The sequence below is a fragment of the Neovison vison genome, chromosome 7 (genome assembly GCF_020171115.1).
Source record: "Neovison vison isolate M4711 chromosome 7, ASM_NN_V1, whole genome shotgun sequence".
In the NCBI taxonomy this organism is placed as follows: Eukaryota; Metazoa; Chordata; class Mammalia; order Carnivora; family Mustelidae; genus Neogale; species Neogale vison.
In genome coordinates, this window is record NC_058097.1 from 51735639 (window position 1) to 51751905 (window position 16267).

At 55.2% G+C, this 16267-nt stretch overlaps 1 protein-coding gene across 1 annotated transcript in view; it reads right to left on the reverse strand.

The window, feature by feature from the left end:
- The window catches only part of GRIN2D (glutamate ionotropic receptor NMDA type subunit 2D), a 33107-nt gene extending 17332 nt beyond the window's left edge, over positions 1-15775 (reverse strand). Inside the window, exons 1-9 of the mRNA XM_044256982.1 lie at positions 15311-15775; positions 11497-12116; positions 7257-7371; positions 6716-6927; positions 6284-6452; positions 5660-5813; positions 2973-3098; positions 2548-2777; positions 674-834 (exon numbers count right to left, since the gene is read on the reverse strand). Coding sequence (XP_044112917.1) covers positions 674-834; positions 2548-2777; positions 2973-3098; positions 5660-5813; positions 6284-6452; positions 6716-6927; positions 7257-7371; positions 11497-12116; positions 15311-15775 — 2252 coding nt within the window. The remainder of the gene's footprint in view (positions 1-673; positions 835-2547; positions 2778-2972; positions 3099-5659; positions 5814-6283; positions 6453-6715; positions 6928-7256; positions 7372-11496; positions 12117-15310) is intronic.
- Between the last annotated feature and the right edge of the window lie 492 nt (positions 15776-16267).

Here is a 16267-nt window from a genome sequence, read left to right on the forward strand (position 1 = left end):
AATGAAGCGTGTTGAATGATGAAATCAAAGAGGGGCAGGGAGAAAGTCACTGTAATCAACTTTGTTGTAACCTTGGTCCGTACTCTGGAGTCTGAACTTAATTTTACCCCCATGACTTAGGAAACTGAAGTTGAAAACAAAACCAAACAAACAACCTCATCCAAGTATCCATTCCAGTGGGTTCAGATCTAATGATCATAATGAAAATAATAATTCAGCAGCAAGCGTCCACAGCGAGCTGGCACTACCGCTACCAAATAATATATTACACAGCCCAATCATAACAGCCATAATCATTCTTACAACAACCTTAGGAGGTGGGTCCTTTTCTTATCCCCATTTTACAGAGGAGGAAATGAAGGCTCAGAGTGGTTGAGTAACTTGCCCAAGATCACACAGCCATGAAGAGACAGGGCCTGGATTTGAACCCCGGCAATCCAGCTCTGGAATCTGTAAGTCCCGGGTCTCTGCAGACATCTGAAGGCGTCACAAGGACGCTTGTTGTGCAAGGGGAGGCCGTTCACTGCCACCCTCAATGACCTAGGCATGCCTTCCAGGCCGAACCACCCCTGGCTGACCTGATGCTGATGAGTGGCTCCCGGCCCCTGGCTCTCTGCCCGCATCCTTGGGGCCCCCGGCGGCCCCCCACCCCCCAGCCCGAGTCTGCGCTGACCCTGCCTTGAGCTGAATGAGCGCTTCCTCTACGCGGGGCTGATTGTAGCGCACCATATAGCTGTGCATGTCGGGGTAGTTGCTGCGAATGTTCTTCTCCGTGGACCCGTTGGGCACCGTCCCAAACTTCAGGGGCGGGTACTGCTCCTGGGGCCGCTGGAACTGGGGCAGAATGGGAAGTTATTAGGGCGCCCCCCTGGGGCCATCTGGGTCAAGAATAGCCTTGACCCAGATGCTCTGTTCTGGGGGACACCTGCCAACTGGCAGGCACCCCAGCCCAGAAGTGTTTCTCCAACGCGCTCACCGTGACCCTCTTCTGCTCCCACCCAGCAGATCCATCTGCAGCCAGCCACACGTACACACACACACGCACATGTGCACACACACATATATGCATACAGAGTCTGGAGGAATACTGAAATATTTAACACCTGGCATGACCTGACCATAGTCCAGTCTGGAAAGGCACTGGCTACAGAGTTTGAAAAGCACCGCAGAGGCCTCTGATGTGCCAGGCATTAACCCTTAGCTTGCTGGATCATGGGAGGTCCCAAGGGTGGGGTTTGGCCTGGTGGGGGGCTGGAGGCAATTGTTATTTACAAATCCATGCAGAAATAGCACACTTTTTTTTTTTTTTAAGAGAAAGAGAGAGATCTCATGCAAGCGTGAGCCCTCGGGTGGGGTGGGTAGGGGCAGAGGGAAAGAGAGAATCCTAAACAGACTCCATGCTCAGCATGAGCCCAATGCAGGGGTCAGTCTTACAACTCTGAGATAATGACCTGAGCTGAAATCAAAAGCTGGATGCCTAACCGATTAAGCCACCCAGGCGCCCCAAAAGTTTACTCTTTGAACAACAGACATAGCCATACAGTGTGTGCTGACTCAGTGTCAAGTGTGTATATGACTAAAACAAAGGTACAGACATATTTTTGCTCAGTAATTAAAAAAAAAATGCTTGTTGGGATGCCCAGGTGGCTCAGTTGGTTAAGCGTCTGCCTTCGGCTCAGGTCATGATCCCAGGGCCCTGGGATTGAGCCCCGTATCAGGCTCCCTGCTCAGCAGGGAGCCTGCTTCTCTGCCTGCCATTCGACATGCTTGTGTTCTCTCTCTGACAAATAAATTAATAAAATCCTATAAAAATGCTTATTGCAATCCACTGAACTGATTTCTTAACCTTCTAATAGGTCATGATAATCCAGTGAACCACTTCAACCTCAAACCGTGCTCTGCAAACCACTAGTACCTGAACAGACTGTGATCTGCAATGAGGTAAGTATAGAAATCAAGAGAATAAGCACTTAGAGCAATTTTTTCAAGAAGATTTTAAAATTTGTTTCTTTTTAAAGTAAACTCTACACCTAATGTGGGACTCGAACTTATGACCCTGAGATCAAGAGTTGCATGTTCTACCGACTGAGTCAGCCAGGCACTGGGCATTTAGAACAATTTGACAGAATAATTTTATGTCTGTTGAAACTACATAAAAATTCGGGTTTGAATTGTGCATGTCTTGGTTTTCAATTTTATGTTTCATTTCTCGTAATTCGTTTCTATTGTATCTTACAAAAGCATTGATCTCTAACGGAGAAAGTTCAAAGATTAGCTCTTCATCACACTCTGAGAGAAGCACTCATCTAGAATATTCCATTTGGCACTGCTGCCCCCCAGGGCATTTGGGGTTACTCTCTTCTCCTGGGAATATTTAAATAGTCCATTGTGAAACATAGCCATTCTCTTCTAGAACATTCTTTTCTACCATTTTGGAACTCTTCCTGGGAAAAGACCCCCAGGAATCCTCTTCAGATCTCCCATGTGCCAAATTTCAGCCTGACCTCCAACCCTAGCCAACTCCCTCTCTCCCCCAAACACACACACCTTTCGATCACTGAGCCCAGACACGGTGTCCACATACTCCTCCTGGATCATGAAGGCGGCCAGGTTGGCTGTATAGCTGGCGAGGAAGATGACGGCGAAGAAGGCCCACACCAACACCATGATTTTGCTGGTGGTCCCCCGGGGGTTCTCCACGGGCACCGAGTTATTGAACACCAGGGCCCAGAGCAGCCAGATGGATTTCCCAATGGTGAAGGTTGAGCCGCCAGGCCCTGCAGGGGGCCAGGAGGGCGACATAGACCCGAAATCCCTTCTACTCCATGAGGGAGCAGAAAGAACTATGATTCCCAGCAGCTCCCAAGGCCTCTGGCGCCTCCAGAGGCCACTGCTCTACCCCAGGGGCTGTTGGGAAATGTAGTTCTATCTGTGGTCCGGGCACTTGGAGGTGATGGAGGAAGGGGACTCACGCTTGCCCGTGGCCAAGCTGCGGTTGTAGCCGACGGGACTGAGGTACTCGAAGATGAAAACGGTGACGGCGACCACAGTGAGGCACATGACGAACATCATCACCCACACGGCAGGGCTGTAGGGCTCTGGGGGCAAGGAGGTATGGGGTCATGGCTTGGCCAAGCAAAGGACTGGAGGTGGGGGGGACCAAAGACATATGAACAAGGTGCATCGCAGACAGGATCTTGTCCTACTCTCCCAGTCTCCCGACCTCAGGGACATCCAGACGCCTGGGAGACAGTCTCTCTCAAGAAAGCTGACTCAATCACTTCTGTAGTTTTGGTCAGCAGATAGATCCTAAATGTTTCCTGAGTCCCAGACCTGAGTCTCCCCTGCTCCCCAGCCACTCACCATGTCCCACACTGAGGCCATCATTCATGCCCAGGCTCCCCATCCTTCCATCCCATCACAGTCCGACCCCCCATTTGCCAGCCTCACCCCCTCCCTCCCGCCTTACCCCTCCGCAGCCACAGTCTATACCCCCCACCCTTGCCCCCTATCTTGGCCTTTCCTCCCCATTCTTTCAGGCAACAGGCTCATGCCTCATCCTCTCTCCTGGCCCATTTCCACCCCACCCTGCAGCCCTAGGGGCTCCTTCGGCACCCAGAGGTGACCTGGCCTCTCCCCTGCTCACAGCCTCCTGTGGCACCTCAGCGCCTCCATGACAGTCACTGCCCCTCAGCCTTGCTTCCAGGGGCAAGCAAGCCCCTCTCTGCAAGATCCCTCTCAAGCAAGCTCCTCTCTGGCCTGATTGCTCTCTCAAGAGCCCAGTGCTTTAAATGGCCAGAACTCATGGTTCCAGAATGAGCCTCACCCTCTCTGCCTTGTCTCCGCTGTCCCTTCCACCCCCGCCACGCTGACCCATCGACCAGACACACTTGCACCCATGTGTCTCCTCCTCACACTGGCAATGAACCCAAATCACCACTTCCTTGAGATTCATACCAGGTGATCTGCCCTCCCCGGGCCAAGCGCAAGTGGCCAGGACTGCCCCCGTTATAGCAGGGTCACCACCGCAGACTGTCACTGAGGCATCTGGGGACACTCCTGTTGCCTCTACTGGGCAACGTGGTGGGGCATAAAATGACCTTGTCACTTCCCTGGTGAAGGCAGGGGCCCCATGTGGTGCATCTCAGGGTGCCCTGCAGAGACCTTGGCCAAGGGACGGCTACAGAGATGCTCTTGGCGAAACAGACAGAAACCAAATGTAAAGCAAGAGATGTCCCTTCTCTCAGTGTTGTCACTCCCAGGAGCTTTGCCCAGACTTCAGAGAGCAAGAGGGAACTGACATGAACAGCTGCCCTTGGCCTGATGTGCACTTTTCCTTCTCTTGTCTCCAAGTTCAGCGAGATCCCTGCCCCATCCACCTCATAGCCACCAACCCATTAGGGGCCAGCTTCCTACCCACACTCCAAACCTGGTTACTCGCCCACGCTCACAATCATCTTCCTATCCCACATCCACCTCCTCTCTGCGCAGACCTCTGCCTTCTCATGGGCCTCCTGCCCCTGCTGCCTGCAGTGGGATATTTTAAAAAGCCTAGATCTGGGGCGCCTGGGTGGCTCAGTGGGTTAAGCCGCTGCCTTCGACTCAGGTCATGATCTCGGGGTCCTGGGATCGAGTCCCGCATCGGGCTCTGTGCTCAGCGGGGAGCCTGCTTCCTCCTCCTTCTCTCTCTACCTGCCTCTCTGCCTACTTGTAATCTCTCTCTGTCAAATAAATAATAAAATCTTAAAAAAAAAAAAAGCCTAGATCTGACCATATACCCCCTCCCCCACCAACTACAGTTAAAACCTTGGCCATTGCCCTAAGAATAAAACTCAACTTTCCCACCAGAGCCGCCAAGGCCCTGCACTTTCCCCCCACGTCCCCCAATTCCCTCTCAGCCCTTGCCTCCCACCCCCTCACAATCACTCACTGCCCCCTCTGGTCACACAGACTTCCGGCTATTTCCCAAATATTCCACACACAGTCCCACATTGGGTTCTTTGCCCCTCTGCCTGGAACAGTTTCTCAGGTCCCATCTCCAAAGGGGCCTTCCGGCCCTCTCCTGGCAGCACCAGCCCCATTCCTCTCCACTTCCTCACCCTGGCTTAATTTCTCATAATAGTCATCACCACTTGAAGTGATCTTGTCCATGTATCGCCTTAAGAGATTATTTTCTGTCTTCCCCATGAGGCCAAGAGCTCTTAGAGGAGAGGGGCATGTGGGCGCAGCCCAGAGCCTGGCCCATGATAGATGCTCAGTAAACGCTGAGAAGTGACTGGAGCATTTACCATGTGCCACTCTCATGCTAATCCCTTTTCCTCATCTCATATACAGGGGAAGACTTGGGGGTTGTGGGGGCCTGAGGCTTGTACAATGTGGAGGGTTGTCTTTAAGAAAAAAAAGAAGAAGAAAAGAACACGAAATTATGAATACAAGAATACAAGGTACAGGGCCTTGAAGAGAATGTGCGAGAGAAGGTTCCTGAAGCTCCAGTTCCCTTGGCCTCGTGGTAAAATGGCTTCTCCCATTTTACAGATTGGGAAACCCAAGGTCAGAAGCAACACTACCTCACCAGTCATGGTACGGGGACAGGCAATACCAGGATGGGAACTGAGCACACAGGTGTCCCGGTGTTGCCGTCCCAGGGCCCCGGGCTCACCGAGGAAGGCGGAGGGGGACACAGTGCCGTTGCTGCGGGCCACCATGACGCTGATGCCCGTCTCCACGAAGGGCACAGAAAAATCCACGATCTCGGACCGCTCCTCGTTGATGGTGAGGGAGCCGATGGCCATGTCCGCACGCTGGTAGAAGACCTGGGGTGAGGGCGAGGAGGGGGTGAAGGAACCTGGCTGGGTCAAGCGCACAGAGGCGGATGGTGGGCAAGACCAGCCCCAGGTGACCAGTGACAGGGTGACAGAGAGGGCTAGGAGGGTGGCAGGGTGGCCGAAGGGGGCGCAGAGTGGGGCAGGAGAGGAGGAGGTGAGAGGCGGAGAGCAGGGGTGTGAAGAGGTAGCCCCAAGCCCAGTCTGGCTGCCAGAACCCGCTCTCTGGATTTGGGCTCGGTCCTCTCGGCCCCGCCCCCTTCGTTTGAGAGGGCCACCCTCCTAGCCCCGCCCCACCCGCCCACAGTTTCTTGCCTTGTGGCCCCGCCCCAGCCGAGGCCCCCCTCCTCAAGGCCCGGCCTTCGCTCCCTCTGGCCACGCCCCTCCAGCCACAGAGCTCCGGCGCGGTGGCCCCCCCCAGCCCGCCTCCTTCCCACCCCCACTCCCATCAGGCGCCCCACCTCGCCGATCATGCCGTTCCAGACGCCGTCTATCTTCTTTCCGTGCTTGCCGTTGGTGACCAGGTAGAGGTCGTAGCTGAAGCCGATGGTCTGCGCCAGCCGCTTCAGAATGTCGATGCAGAAGCCCTTGCAGCACCGCTTTTCCGGGCGGGGAGCGTCCGGAGGAGGGCTGCGGGGAGTGAGCAGGCTTGGGGATGCTGGGGATTCTCCCCGCCCCACTTCAGATTCTCCCATGAGATGAGGGTATGGCGAGAAAGACACACAGCAGCTAAAACTATGGTTAGCGCTTTCTGGGGAAACTGAGACTCAAAGGAATTTCGTGACTTGCCCAGGATGACCAAGCGAGAGGGCTCTGTGGGTTCTGAATTCCAAGGGAGGAGGGGGCGGGAGCCAGGACTGCGGGGCTGCAAGCCCTGGAGCCCGGGCTGTCACCTGTGGGTGCGGTTGAGCTGGCTTCTGCAAGGCACAGAGTCTCGGATGCAAGTGCCACTGATGGGATCGGCGGGTTCCACAATGACAAAGGGCCTCTCCTCCAGCGTGGCCACGGTGAGGTGCTGTGTGTCATCCACCGGCTGCAGGAAGCGGCCATAGCGGGACCACAGCGGGTACTTGAGGCGGAGAGTCTGCTGCTCCCAACTGCCCACCTTGGCCAAGAGAAGGGGGTTCAGGCTCCAGGGCAGGGACTTTGCAGGATGTCCTGGCCATAGGGGCCCTCCTTCCTCAGAACCCCAGGCCCCAGCTCCTTCTCCCTTAGATCCGGGAGTCTAGGCCCCATCTCCCTCTTCCCCTTCAAACCCACAGGTCCGGGCTCCCACTTACTTCTGCCAGGACCTAGAAGTCCGGCCTCCTTCCTCCCTCAGAGGCCAGAGTCCTCCTCTCGGTCCGGACCAAGGGGTCTGTGTCCCCACACCCTCCCCATCAGTGCCTGGGACTCCAGGCCTCTCCCGTGCCTGGGGTTGGGGCGAGGACTCACCACCTCCCAAGTCCTATCTCTGGTGAGGGAGATGACCACCAGAGAGGGGTTCACCAAGAAGCCATCCTCATTGAAGGAATAATCCCGGTTATCCCAGGTAATATTCATGAAATACCTGCCCAGGAGGAAGGGAGGTGACATGTGGGTACCTGGACTGGACCTAAGGGGCTGAAAGCAGAGAAAAATCCCCTTTCTCTGGACCAGCCCTGGCCCCTAGCTGGAATTTTCCCCCCAAGACTCTGAACACCCAAACATCCCCCTTCTTTCTTCAGGAGTCTCTGCCTGATACCCAGCACCCCCTGAACAGGGTTGCAGACCCTCAGCCCAAGTTTGAGAGCCTCTTAGAGACCCTGTGTGTTCTGGCCCCATCTGGCTGTGCCGGCCCATCTCTGATCCCTGCCTCCTCTCAAACTCCTTCCACCCCAAGCCCTTTCTGAATGCAAAGTTGCCCCCAAAACATATCGAGTGGTTTCCTATCCCTTGAGCATTGTAGGGGCTATGCTGTCTGCCTGAAAAATGCTTTTCTGTCCCTTCTCACCCTGATTAATTCTGATGCCTTCCAAGATTCAGCTCAAGAGTCCCTTCCTCTGGGAGAAGCCCCAGGAGGCCTCTGGACTTGCAGATGATCTTCACAATGCATGGCATTTGTACCGTGAATGCCTGTCCCTACGCCCCGGTCACTGCATGGGACCTTCAACTGCCATCCTCACTTCCTCGCTCGCCTCCACACTCAGTCCCTAAGTGCCACCTTCCTGCCCCCAAGATCTCTCCATGTCATCCCTCCTCTCCATTACCACAGACCCCTGGACCCTTGCCCCAGCCTCCTGCCCGCCCCCAACCTCCATTCTCTCTCCTCCAGTCTATTCCACACTCCACCACCCCCACCCCAGGGGTCTTTATGTATGTGAAACTGACATCTCTCCTTTCCTGCTCATAACCCACCATGGCTCCTCAGTGCTCTTGAACAGAGTCCAGCCTCTCAACCTGGCATTCGAGGCCCTTGTGGCCTGGCCCTGTCTGCCCCCACCCCCAGCCTCATCACCCTCAACCCCAATTCTCTTCCCTTTATCCACCCTGAGCTGTTGCGGTCCCACCAATATCCTGAATTTTTCTCCCTGCTGGGCCTTTGTGCAATGCTGTTCCTCCTGCCTGAAATTTTAACCACTCTTAGAATCACATCCAATCCCCTTACTGTGGCCAAAATGCCCTGTATGAGCTTGGGTCTACATGGGCCTCACTTGTTTCTCCAGACCTTATCCCCGCCTTACTCGCTAAGCTCCAGTCACAATGGCTTTGTTTCAGGCTCCCAAATGGGCAGTTCCAGCCCGAGTGAGCACCCCTGCACCTGCTGTCCCCCCTCCAGTCTCGTTATTCAGATCTTCCAACGGCTGGCTCTTTTTCTTTGCCCGTTTCTTTTTTCTTACCTCCAAATTTCATATGCTTAGAAAGACCTTTCCAGACAGCCTCACCTAACCTAGCACCCTGGCATTTTTTTTCTTTTTTTTTTTTTTTTAAGATTTTATTTATTTATTTGACAGACAGAGATCACAAGTAGGCAGAGAGAGATTGAGGAGGAAGCAGGCTCCCTGCTAAGCAGACAGCCAATGTGGGGCTCGATCCCAGGACCCTGGGATCATGACCCTAGCTGAAGGCAGAGGCTTTAACCCACTGAGCCACCCAGGTGACCTGCGCCCTGGGCATTTCTTTTCTTTCTTCTTCTTTTTTTTTTTTTAGATTTTTATTCATTTATTTGACAGAAATCACAAGTAGGCAGAAAGGCAGGCAGAAAGAGAGGGGGAAGCAGGCTCCCTGCTGAGCAGAGAGCCCGATGCAGGGCTCCATCCCAGGACCCTGGGACCACGACCTGGACCAAAGGCAGAGGCTTTAACCCACTGAGCCACCCAGGCACCCCACCCTGGGCATTTCTTACCACATTCTACCTGTCTCATCACTTGCTGGTATTTCTTCTTTATCCTGTTTGTTCAGTTTGTCTCCCCTGTGAGATTGTCGGCTCAGAACAGGGACTTTGTTCAACACCATGTACCCTTGTGCCCAAAGCAGTGCTTGGTACATAGCAGACTCTGATAAGGACTCATTCAATAAATGAATGAATGAGCCATTCATCCGTTAGGTGTCTGCTTAGATGTCTTCTCCTCTTGGGGACCTCCCTGACCCCATATGCTGACCCGTGACAGAGTAGTCTAGTTTGGAAGGCTGATTGGGGCCAATGAAATCTGTCTTTTGGGAAGACATTGGCTGTGAGATTTGGGGTGCTGGGGGGGAAATGGGTGGTGGACAGGATAGGTTGAAATTATGAGTATCAGCAGAGAGAGCAGAAATTCTGGGTAAACGGTGAGTGGTAAGAGAAGAACTAGACAGCCTCTGGGAGTGGCAGGTCAGACAGAGAGGGGTGGAGGTGGAGATAGTATGAGGGAGACAATCAGAAAGAGATGAAAGGGTAGCTGGTCCCCAGGCTTGGCCTCAATTCCTGGCGTCTGGGTTTCTCTGCATGTTTATCTTCCCAATAAACCCCCTTTTCCCTTAGGAAACTTGAATGAGACTCTGCCTCCAACAACCAGAAATGTCCTGGTGCAGACAGTATTCCCGCTGGTTCTCCCACAATGCCCGGGTCACCTCCGTGATAGCAAGCATCACACTGTGTTGTCATTATCCCTTCCCTGTCTGCCACCCCTACAGGACCCTGTGTTCTTTGAAGAGAAGTCCATGGTCTTATACATCTTCGTGTTCCCAGAGCCCAGCATGATCCCTAGTTCCTAGCGGGTGCTCAGTAAGTATTTATGAACGAGGGATGCTTTTCTCACCCTCTTGTCCCCGGATCCTGTCCCCAAGTCACCAATTCTCAATTCTCATCCCTTCGTCTTTCTTCTCCACAAACAACAGTATGTTGCGGCGCCTGGGTGGCTCAGTGGGTTAAAGCCTCTGCTTTCTGCTCAGGTCATGATCCCAGGATCCTGGGATCGAGCCCCCCATCGGGCTCTCTGCTCAGCGGGGAGCTTGCTTCCTCCTCCCTCTTTGCCTGCTTCTCTGCCTACTTGTGATCTCTGTCAAATAAATAAATAAAATCTTAAAAAAAAAAAAATAAAACAACAGTGGGTAAGCAAGGCACACACCTGTCCAGCTAGAGTCCACACCTCAGGGTCCTCTAGTCCAGACCCCATGCAAGTAAGACCTTAGGACAATTGCACCTCCTCCGCCTCCACCGCAGTCGCTAGCCAATCAGAATCGACGTCTAAGTAATTTGCATGTGACGCGCCTGTAAACAACCAATAAGGCAGCCCCGGCTGCCCCAGGACATCCCCACTGTCTCGCGTGCTAGGAAGGAAATTGCTTGCTCCCCACTTTTTCTCTTTTCCCCTTTCTCACGAGCTAGAATTCACACATGCAGCTGACCCTGCTTCGACTGCACCAAGAAGGTGGCGGATCCTGACCCATCACATGGAGCAACAGAGCCACCTGATAACCTGGAACACTCATTTCTGCAAAATTTTTTTTAAGATTTTATTTTTAAGCGATTTAGGGGGTGCCCTGGGTGGCTCAGTTGGTTAAGTGTTCTGCCTTCGGTTCTGGTCATGATCCCAGGGTCCTGCTCAGCGGGGAGTCTGCTTCTCCCTCTCCCTCTGTCGCTCCCACTCCTTGTACTCTTTCTCCCTCCCTAATAAGTAAAATATATATTTTTAAAATGATCTCTACACCCCGTGTCCCTATGGGACACGAACTCACAACCCCGAGTTGGAGAGTTGCACGCTCCACCGAGTCAGCCAGGGGCCGTTTGTTAAGTGAGGAAGAACAACTTCTATCTCTTTTGGGCCTCTGGATTGTTGGGTCATTTTGTTGCTGAAATTCAGCTTATACTCTAGGGAATATCATCATACCCGAGATGTCATCAACTATAGGGTGCATCTCTTGTTTTTTGTACCACAAGGGAAGAAAAAGGTGCTATAAGCCATCAACTGTAAAGTATATCTTGATTTCAAAGACATGAAACTGGAAAAAAAAATTTCATCTTAAAATCAGGAAATACGGCAATACACTCACTGTGTCTTGGGTGCTTTTTCCAAATTACCTGATTTAACCCCAAGCAGGAGAGCGAACTGTATCTGTTTTACAGAAAAGTAAACTGAGGCTCTGAGAGGGGATGTGACCCATTTGAGGCTGCTCAGCCAGTGAGTAGTCAGGCTCTGGAACCTTCCCACAGCCCTCCCACACCAACCCCACTCACCTATGCAGACTCTCCCCTCGGTGGGTGCGGTTCTGGGCACGGCAGTCATGGCCGAGCTCGGGCAGGAAGCCATAGTCACGTAGCAGAGCCTGGGCACCTCTGGCCACGACGGCCACACCAGCGGCCACCCGCCGGGCCAGGTCATCCCGCCAGCCAGCCGAGCGCACGGCGAACAGCCCGGCAGGCAGTGGGGCTCCTCCTGGCAAAAGAGGGGGTTCTCCAGGGGCGCCTGAGCCTCCGCCTCCGGCCAGTTGGGGCCCCACCATGAACCAGACGTAGCCAGGCCCCGTGAGGCCAGCCTCCTCCGCTGCCCGGAACACGGGTTCGGCTTCCTCCCGGGCACAGAAGAGGAGGCGGATCTGCGCGCTGACGCTGCGGAGTTGGGCACCCAGCACGGCCTCGCCTGCTCCCGGGTCCAGTGTCAGTGCCCCGCGGTGCTCCCAGCCCACCATGCTGCCATCAGTCAGCACCTCGATGTAGGACAGGAAGGCCCGGTGGCCGGGGGCACGTGTGGTCACCGCCACAAAGGATGTCCAGTCGTACTCCTCCAGCACCTCAAAGATGACCTGGAGCTGCTGCTCTGTGGACGAGCCCAGCTGCAGGAAGGTGGACCCCTTCTCCTGCAGGGAGGAGGAGGAGGATGTCAAGCTTCATCACGGAGGGACCCCAGCTCCCAACAACCAGGAGCGGGCCTTCAGTTCCCAGTTCTCAAATGGACCTCATCTCCCAGCAACTGATGAGGGCATCCTAGCTCCCAGTGGCCACGGGTATGTCACAGGTCTCAATAAGGCAACTGCATAGCTCTTCACCAAACCCCTCCCCTTTTCCTTGCTGGTGCACAGAGCTAGACCTGGGTTAGGTTTAGCCATGGGACTGAGTTCTAGACTCATCCAGAAAAGCTCTCCCCCCGTGCACCTTACTCTCTTCCCTGAGAACACATGCAGAGGCTCCAGGAGAGAACTCTGAAGTCCTATGCGGATTACAAAGCCATGAGAGGGAGGAGAATGAGCCCCTCAGTCATCCTTTGGCAGAGAGCCACCTCTAATCAGGAACACCTGTTTGGATTTTAGATGCGTGAGAAACAACCTTCCATTGGGTGGAACCATCGAGAGGTGGGGGTTTATCTGTCACAGCAGCGAACATTACCCTAGAGCACACGGAGCATCCAAGGAGGGAACTACAGTCCCCAGCATCTACTGAGAGAGACTACATTTCTCTCACACCTAATCCAGGCTATCTTCCAGTCTTCTCAGCTCTCTGTTCAAAACAACCCCATTCACAGGATGCCTAGGTGGCTCAGTTGATTAAGCAATTGCCTTTGGCTTGGGTCATGATCCCAGGATCCTGGGATGGGGGCCCCACACCAGGCTCCTTGCTTATCTGGAAGCCTGCGTCTCCCTCTTCCTGCTGCTCCCCCTGCTTGTGTGCTCTCTCTTTCTCTGACAAATAAATAATCTTAAAAAAACAAAAACAAAAAACCACAACCCCATTCTTCGCTACTGCTCCATCATAACCCTCGTTGACTGCTATCTTGCTTAGAGAACTGCAACAGCTTTGTGACCACTGCTGACATTTTTTGCATCTTCCAGTCTATTCTCCGTCAGCAGCCAGAGTCATCTTTTCCAAAATATTAGTTGGATCCCATCTCTTCTTCGTTGAAAACCTTCCAATACTCCTACCTTAGAGTCAAAGCCAAAGCCCTCACTTTGGCCCACAGGCCCTGCATGGACTGGCCCTTGCTGCCTCTCTGACCTCATCTCCCACCACCCCCACCTCTCTGTTCTTCCTCAAACACATCAAGTTCCTTCCAGCTTCAAGGGCTTGGCCCTTAGCTGTTGCCTCTCCGGGGACACTTTCCCTCAGCTCCTTCATGCCGGACCTGCCACTTCTCATTCCTCAGGTCGAGATCATTTGCCACCTCCTCAGGGAGGCCATCTCTGACTGCCATCCTACCCTTCTGCCAGGACGGATTTCACAATCTGTTATTTGCTTTCTGTCTCCCCATTAGAATGCAAGCTCCAAAGAGAGCAGGGATCCTGTCTTTTCTCCACCTTTTCACAACTATATTCCGCGGAGCTAAAACAGCCCCTGCACAGAGTCAGCCCTCAGTGAGAAGCAGTGAACTTTCTTCCTTAGGCATGTACCTGTGGTTTTAGGTACAGGAGACAGTTGTCCTGAGCGTATGAGGCCTCCCAGCCTGCAGTGAGAATCCTGAGAGGACCTCATCCTTGGCAAGCAGAGATATGCCACATTTCCAGCATTCAATGGAAGCACGACGGCCCCATGAGGACCCCTCTTTCTCCCATCCCAAGATACTGAAGGGACTACATTTCCCAAAAGACAACGCGCGTACCCAAGTGGGCCACAGTACCCAGGTGACAGAACAGAGTGCTCCACGCTTCTCAGCATCAGTGGAGGCAGGGGAACCACATCTCTCGGTAGGCCATAAAGGCGGCATCAGGGAGTAGCAGTTCATGTCGAAGGTGATCTGCCTGCAAATCTCTGGGCAACTGTCTAAAGAAGAAAGTTGGCCAGAGGCCCTTCCCAGAATGCCCTGGACAGGAGAGAACTGCAAGTCCCAGGATGTAAGTGGGACCTAGTCACGAAGCTACTGGCCCTCCACGTGGGAACTGGTGGGGACTTAGGCTCCACGCCCTCAGATGGCCCCATTCACCTTAGTACCAATTCGATTACACTGGCTCCACCCCCAAACAGGCCCCGCCCCTTCTCCTACAGCTGGTCCTAGCCTATCCCTTCTCCTTCTCAGTGCCTGCAACTGGGCTTGGTCCAGGTCTTTCCTTTCCTACCAGAAGTCTGCTCCAGCTGGTCTCCCCACACACACACACACCCCTCGTGCCCTCGGGTAGCAGGCCTCTTTCCAGGCCACAACCCGCTCCGGCCTCTGCCCCTCTCTCCTGCAGGCTCCTGGGTTGGCCTTCTAATTGGCTGGGCCTGCCTTTCTGGTGGGCCTTCAGCCTCCCAGGCCCAGCTTCTGGATTCTCGCTTTCCACACCTTAGGACTGGGGTTGTGCTTCTGCCCAAACCCCACTCCCGGGACTGTTTCCCACTCTAGATCTCGTCCCTTTTGTCCTGAGCGTAGGCCCTGCCATCTTCCTGGCCTCCCTCTGTGCCGCCTCACCAGCTAGCTCTCCCCTTGCCCGACTGCCGTCGCCCCCCCTTCCTGGCTGCATGGTTCTGCCCTTCCCCAGCTCATCTGCGACCCCTCTCCTCCCGCTCCTCCTTTCACAGGATGGCTCTGTCCTCCCACCTAGACTTCGAGAGCCCTTGCTTGCTCAGCTGGCTGAATCAGTTGACCAAGTCCTTCAGTACCCTGACCTCCGCGTACCCTTTCCTGGCCCTCTCCCTGCCTTCCTGTCTCCTGCCTCCTCAGTAGACCCCACCCCTTCCTGAACCCCGTTCCTTTCCAGCTGACCCCTTCCTTGCTGATCCCCAGATCCCACTCCTCCCTCAGAGCTGGCCCCCTCTGGCACACCCGTTTTGTTCCCAGTCCCCACCCCTCGCTGCCCTAACCCCGCCTCTTCCCCAGATTCCATTCCCTCCCCTGACTCGGTCCTCCCGGAGACCCTCAGTTCTCCGTATACTCTGCCCAGGACAGGCCTGTCTCTCACCCTGCTCCTGGGTCAGTGCCCCTGCCTGGGCCACTCACCCTATAGGCCACGCCCCCAGTCAGCCCCGCCCCTCCCCTAGACCGGACTCTACCCTCGGACCCCACTCCGTCGCAGATGCGGCCCCTCCGTGTCGGCCCCGCCTCCCCAACCCGCGGCTGGCGCCCCCCCCCGCAGGTCGCGCGCACCTTGGGCGTGAGCACGAGCGCGGCGCCGCCGTGCACGGCCACGATGGGCAGCGAGGTCTGCGCCGACAGGAAGTCGAGGATGGGCGCGACGGCGGGCGCGCGCGAGTCGTCCTCGAACACGACGCCGTGCACGCGCAGCCCCGACAGCAGGTCGCAGAGCTGCAGCACGAGGCTGCGGGGGTCCGAGCCGTTGAGCACCAGCGCCACCGGTCGCACGTCCAGGCCAGGGCTGCGCACGGCCGCCGCCACTGCCGGGCCCAGGCGCGCCGCCTCGGTCGCGTACGCGGGCCCCGAGAACACGAGCGCCACGTTAAGCGGCCGCGCCCCGCCGGGGCCCCCGCCGGGCCCGCCGGCCCCGCCCGGTCCCGGCGCCTCCTCCGGGAACGGGCTGGCGCACGCCAGCGCCAGCAGCAGCAGCATCTTAGCGGGGCCCCGAGGGCCGCGGGGGCCACCGGCGCCGCGCATCGCCTGCGGGTCCCTCCGGGCGGCCTCTGACACGGGAGAGCGGGCGCGCCGAGCCGGGGAGACCCCGGTAGCGGAAAGGGACACAGATGGGAGGAAGACACAGAGAGGGGGAGACAGAGAGAGGAGACAAGACAGAGACACGGAGAAGAAGAGACAGAGAGGGAGAGACGCAGAGATAGGGAGGAGGGAAAGGTGGGGATAATAGAGACAGGGAGCGACAGAGAGAAACACACACACACACACAAACACAGAGAGGCAATGGGAGAGCCAGAGATACGAGACAGGGAAAGTGGAGGTGGGTAATGGGGACAAAGAAGATACAGAGATAGGGAAAGGAGATAGACAAGGCAGGAATGGGGAGGATAATGAGACAGGACAGATGGGTAACAGACCCACAGAAATGGGATCAGAATCGGAGCAGAGAGAGACCGAGGGAGATGCGAAGAGAGATGAACACAGCCAGAGAGAGACGGTCAGAGAGAGACATGGACA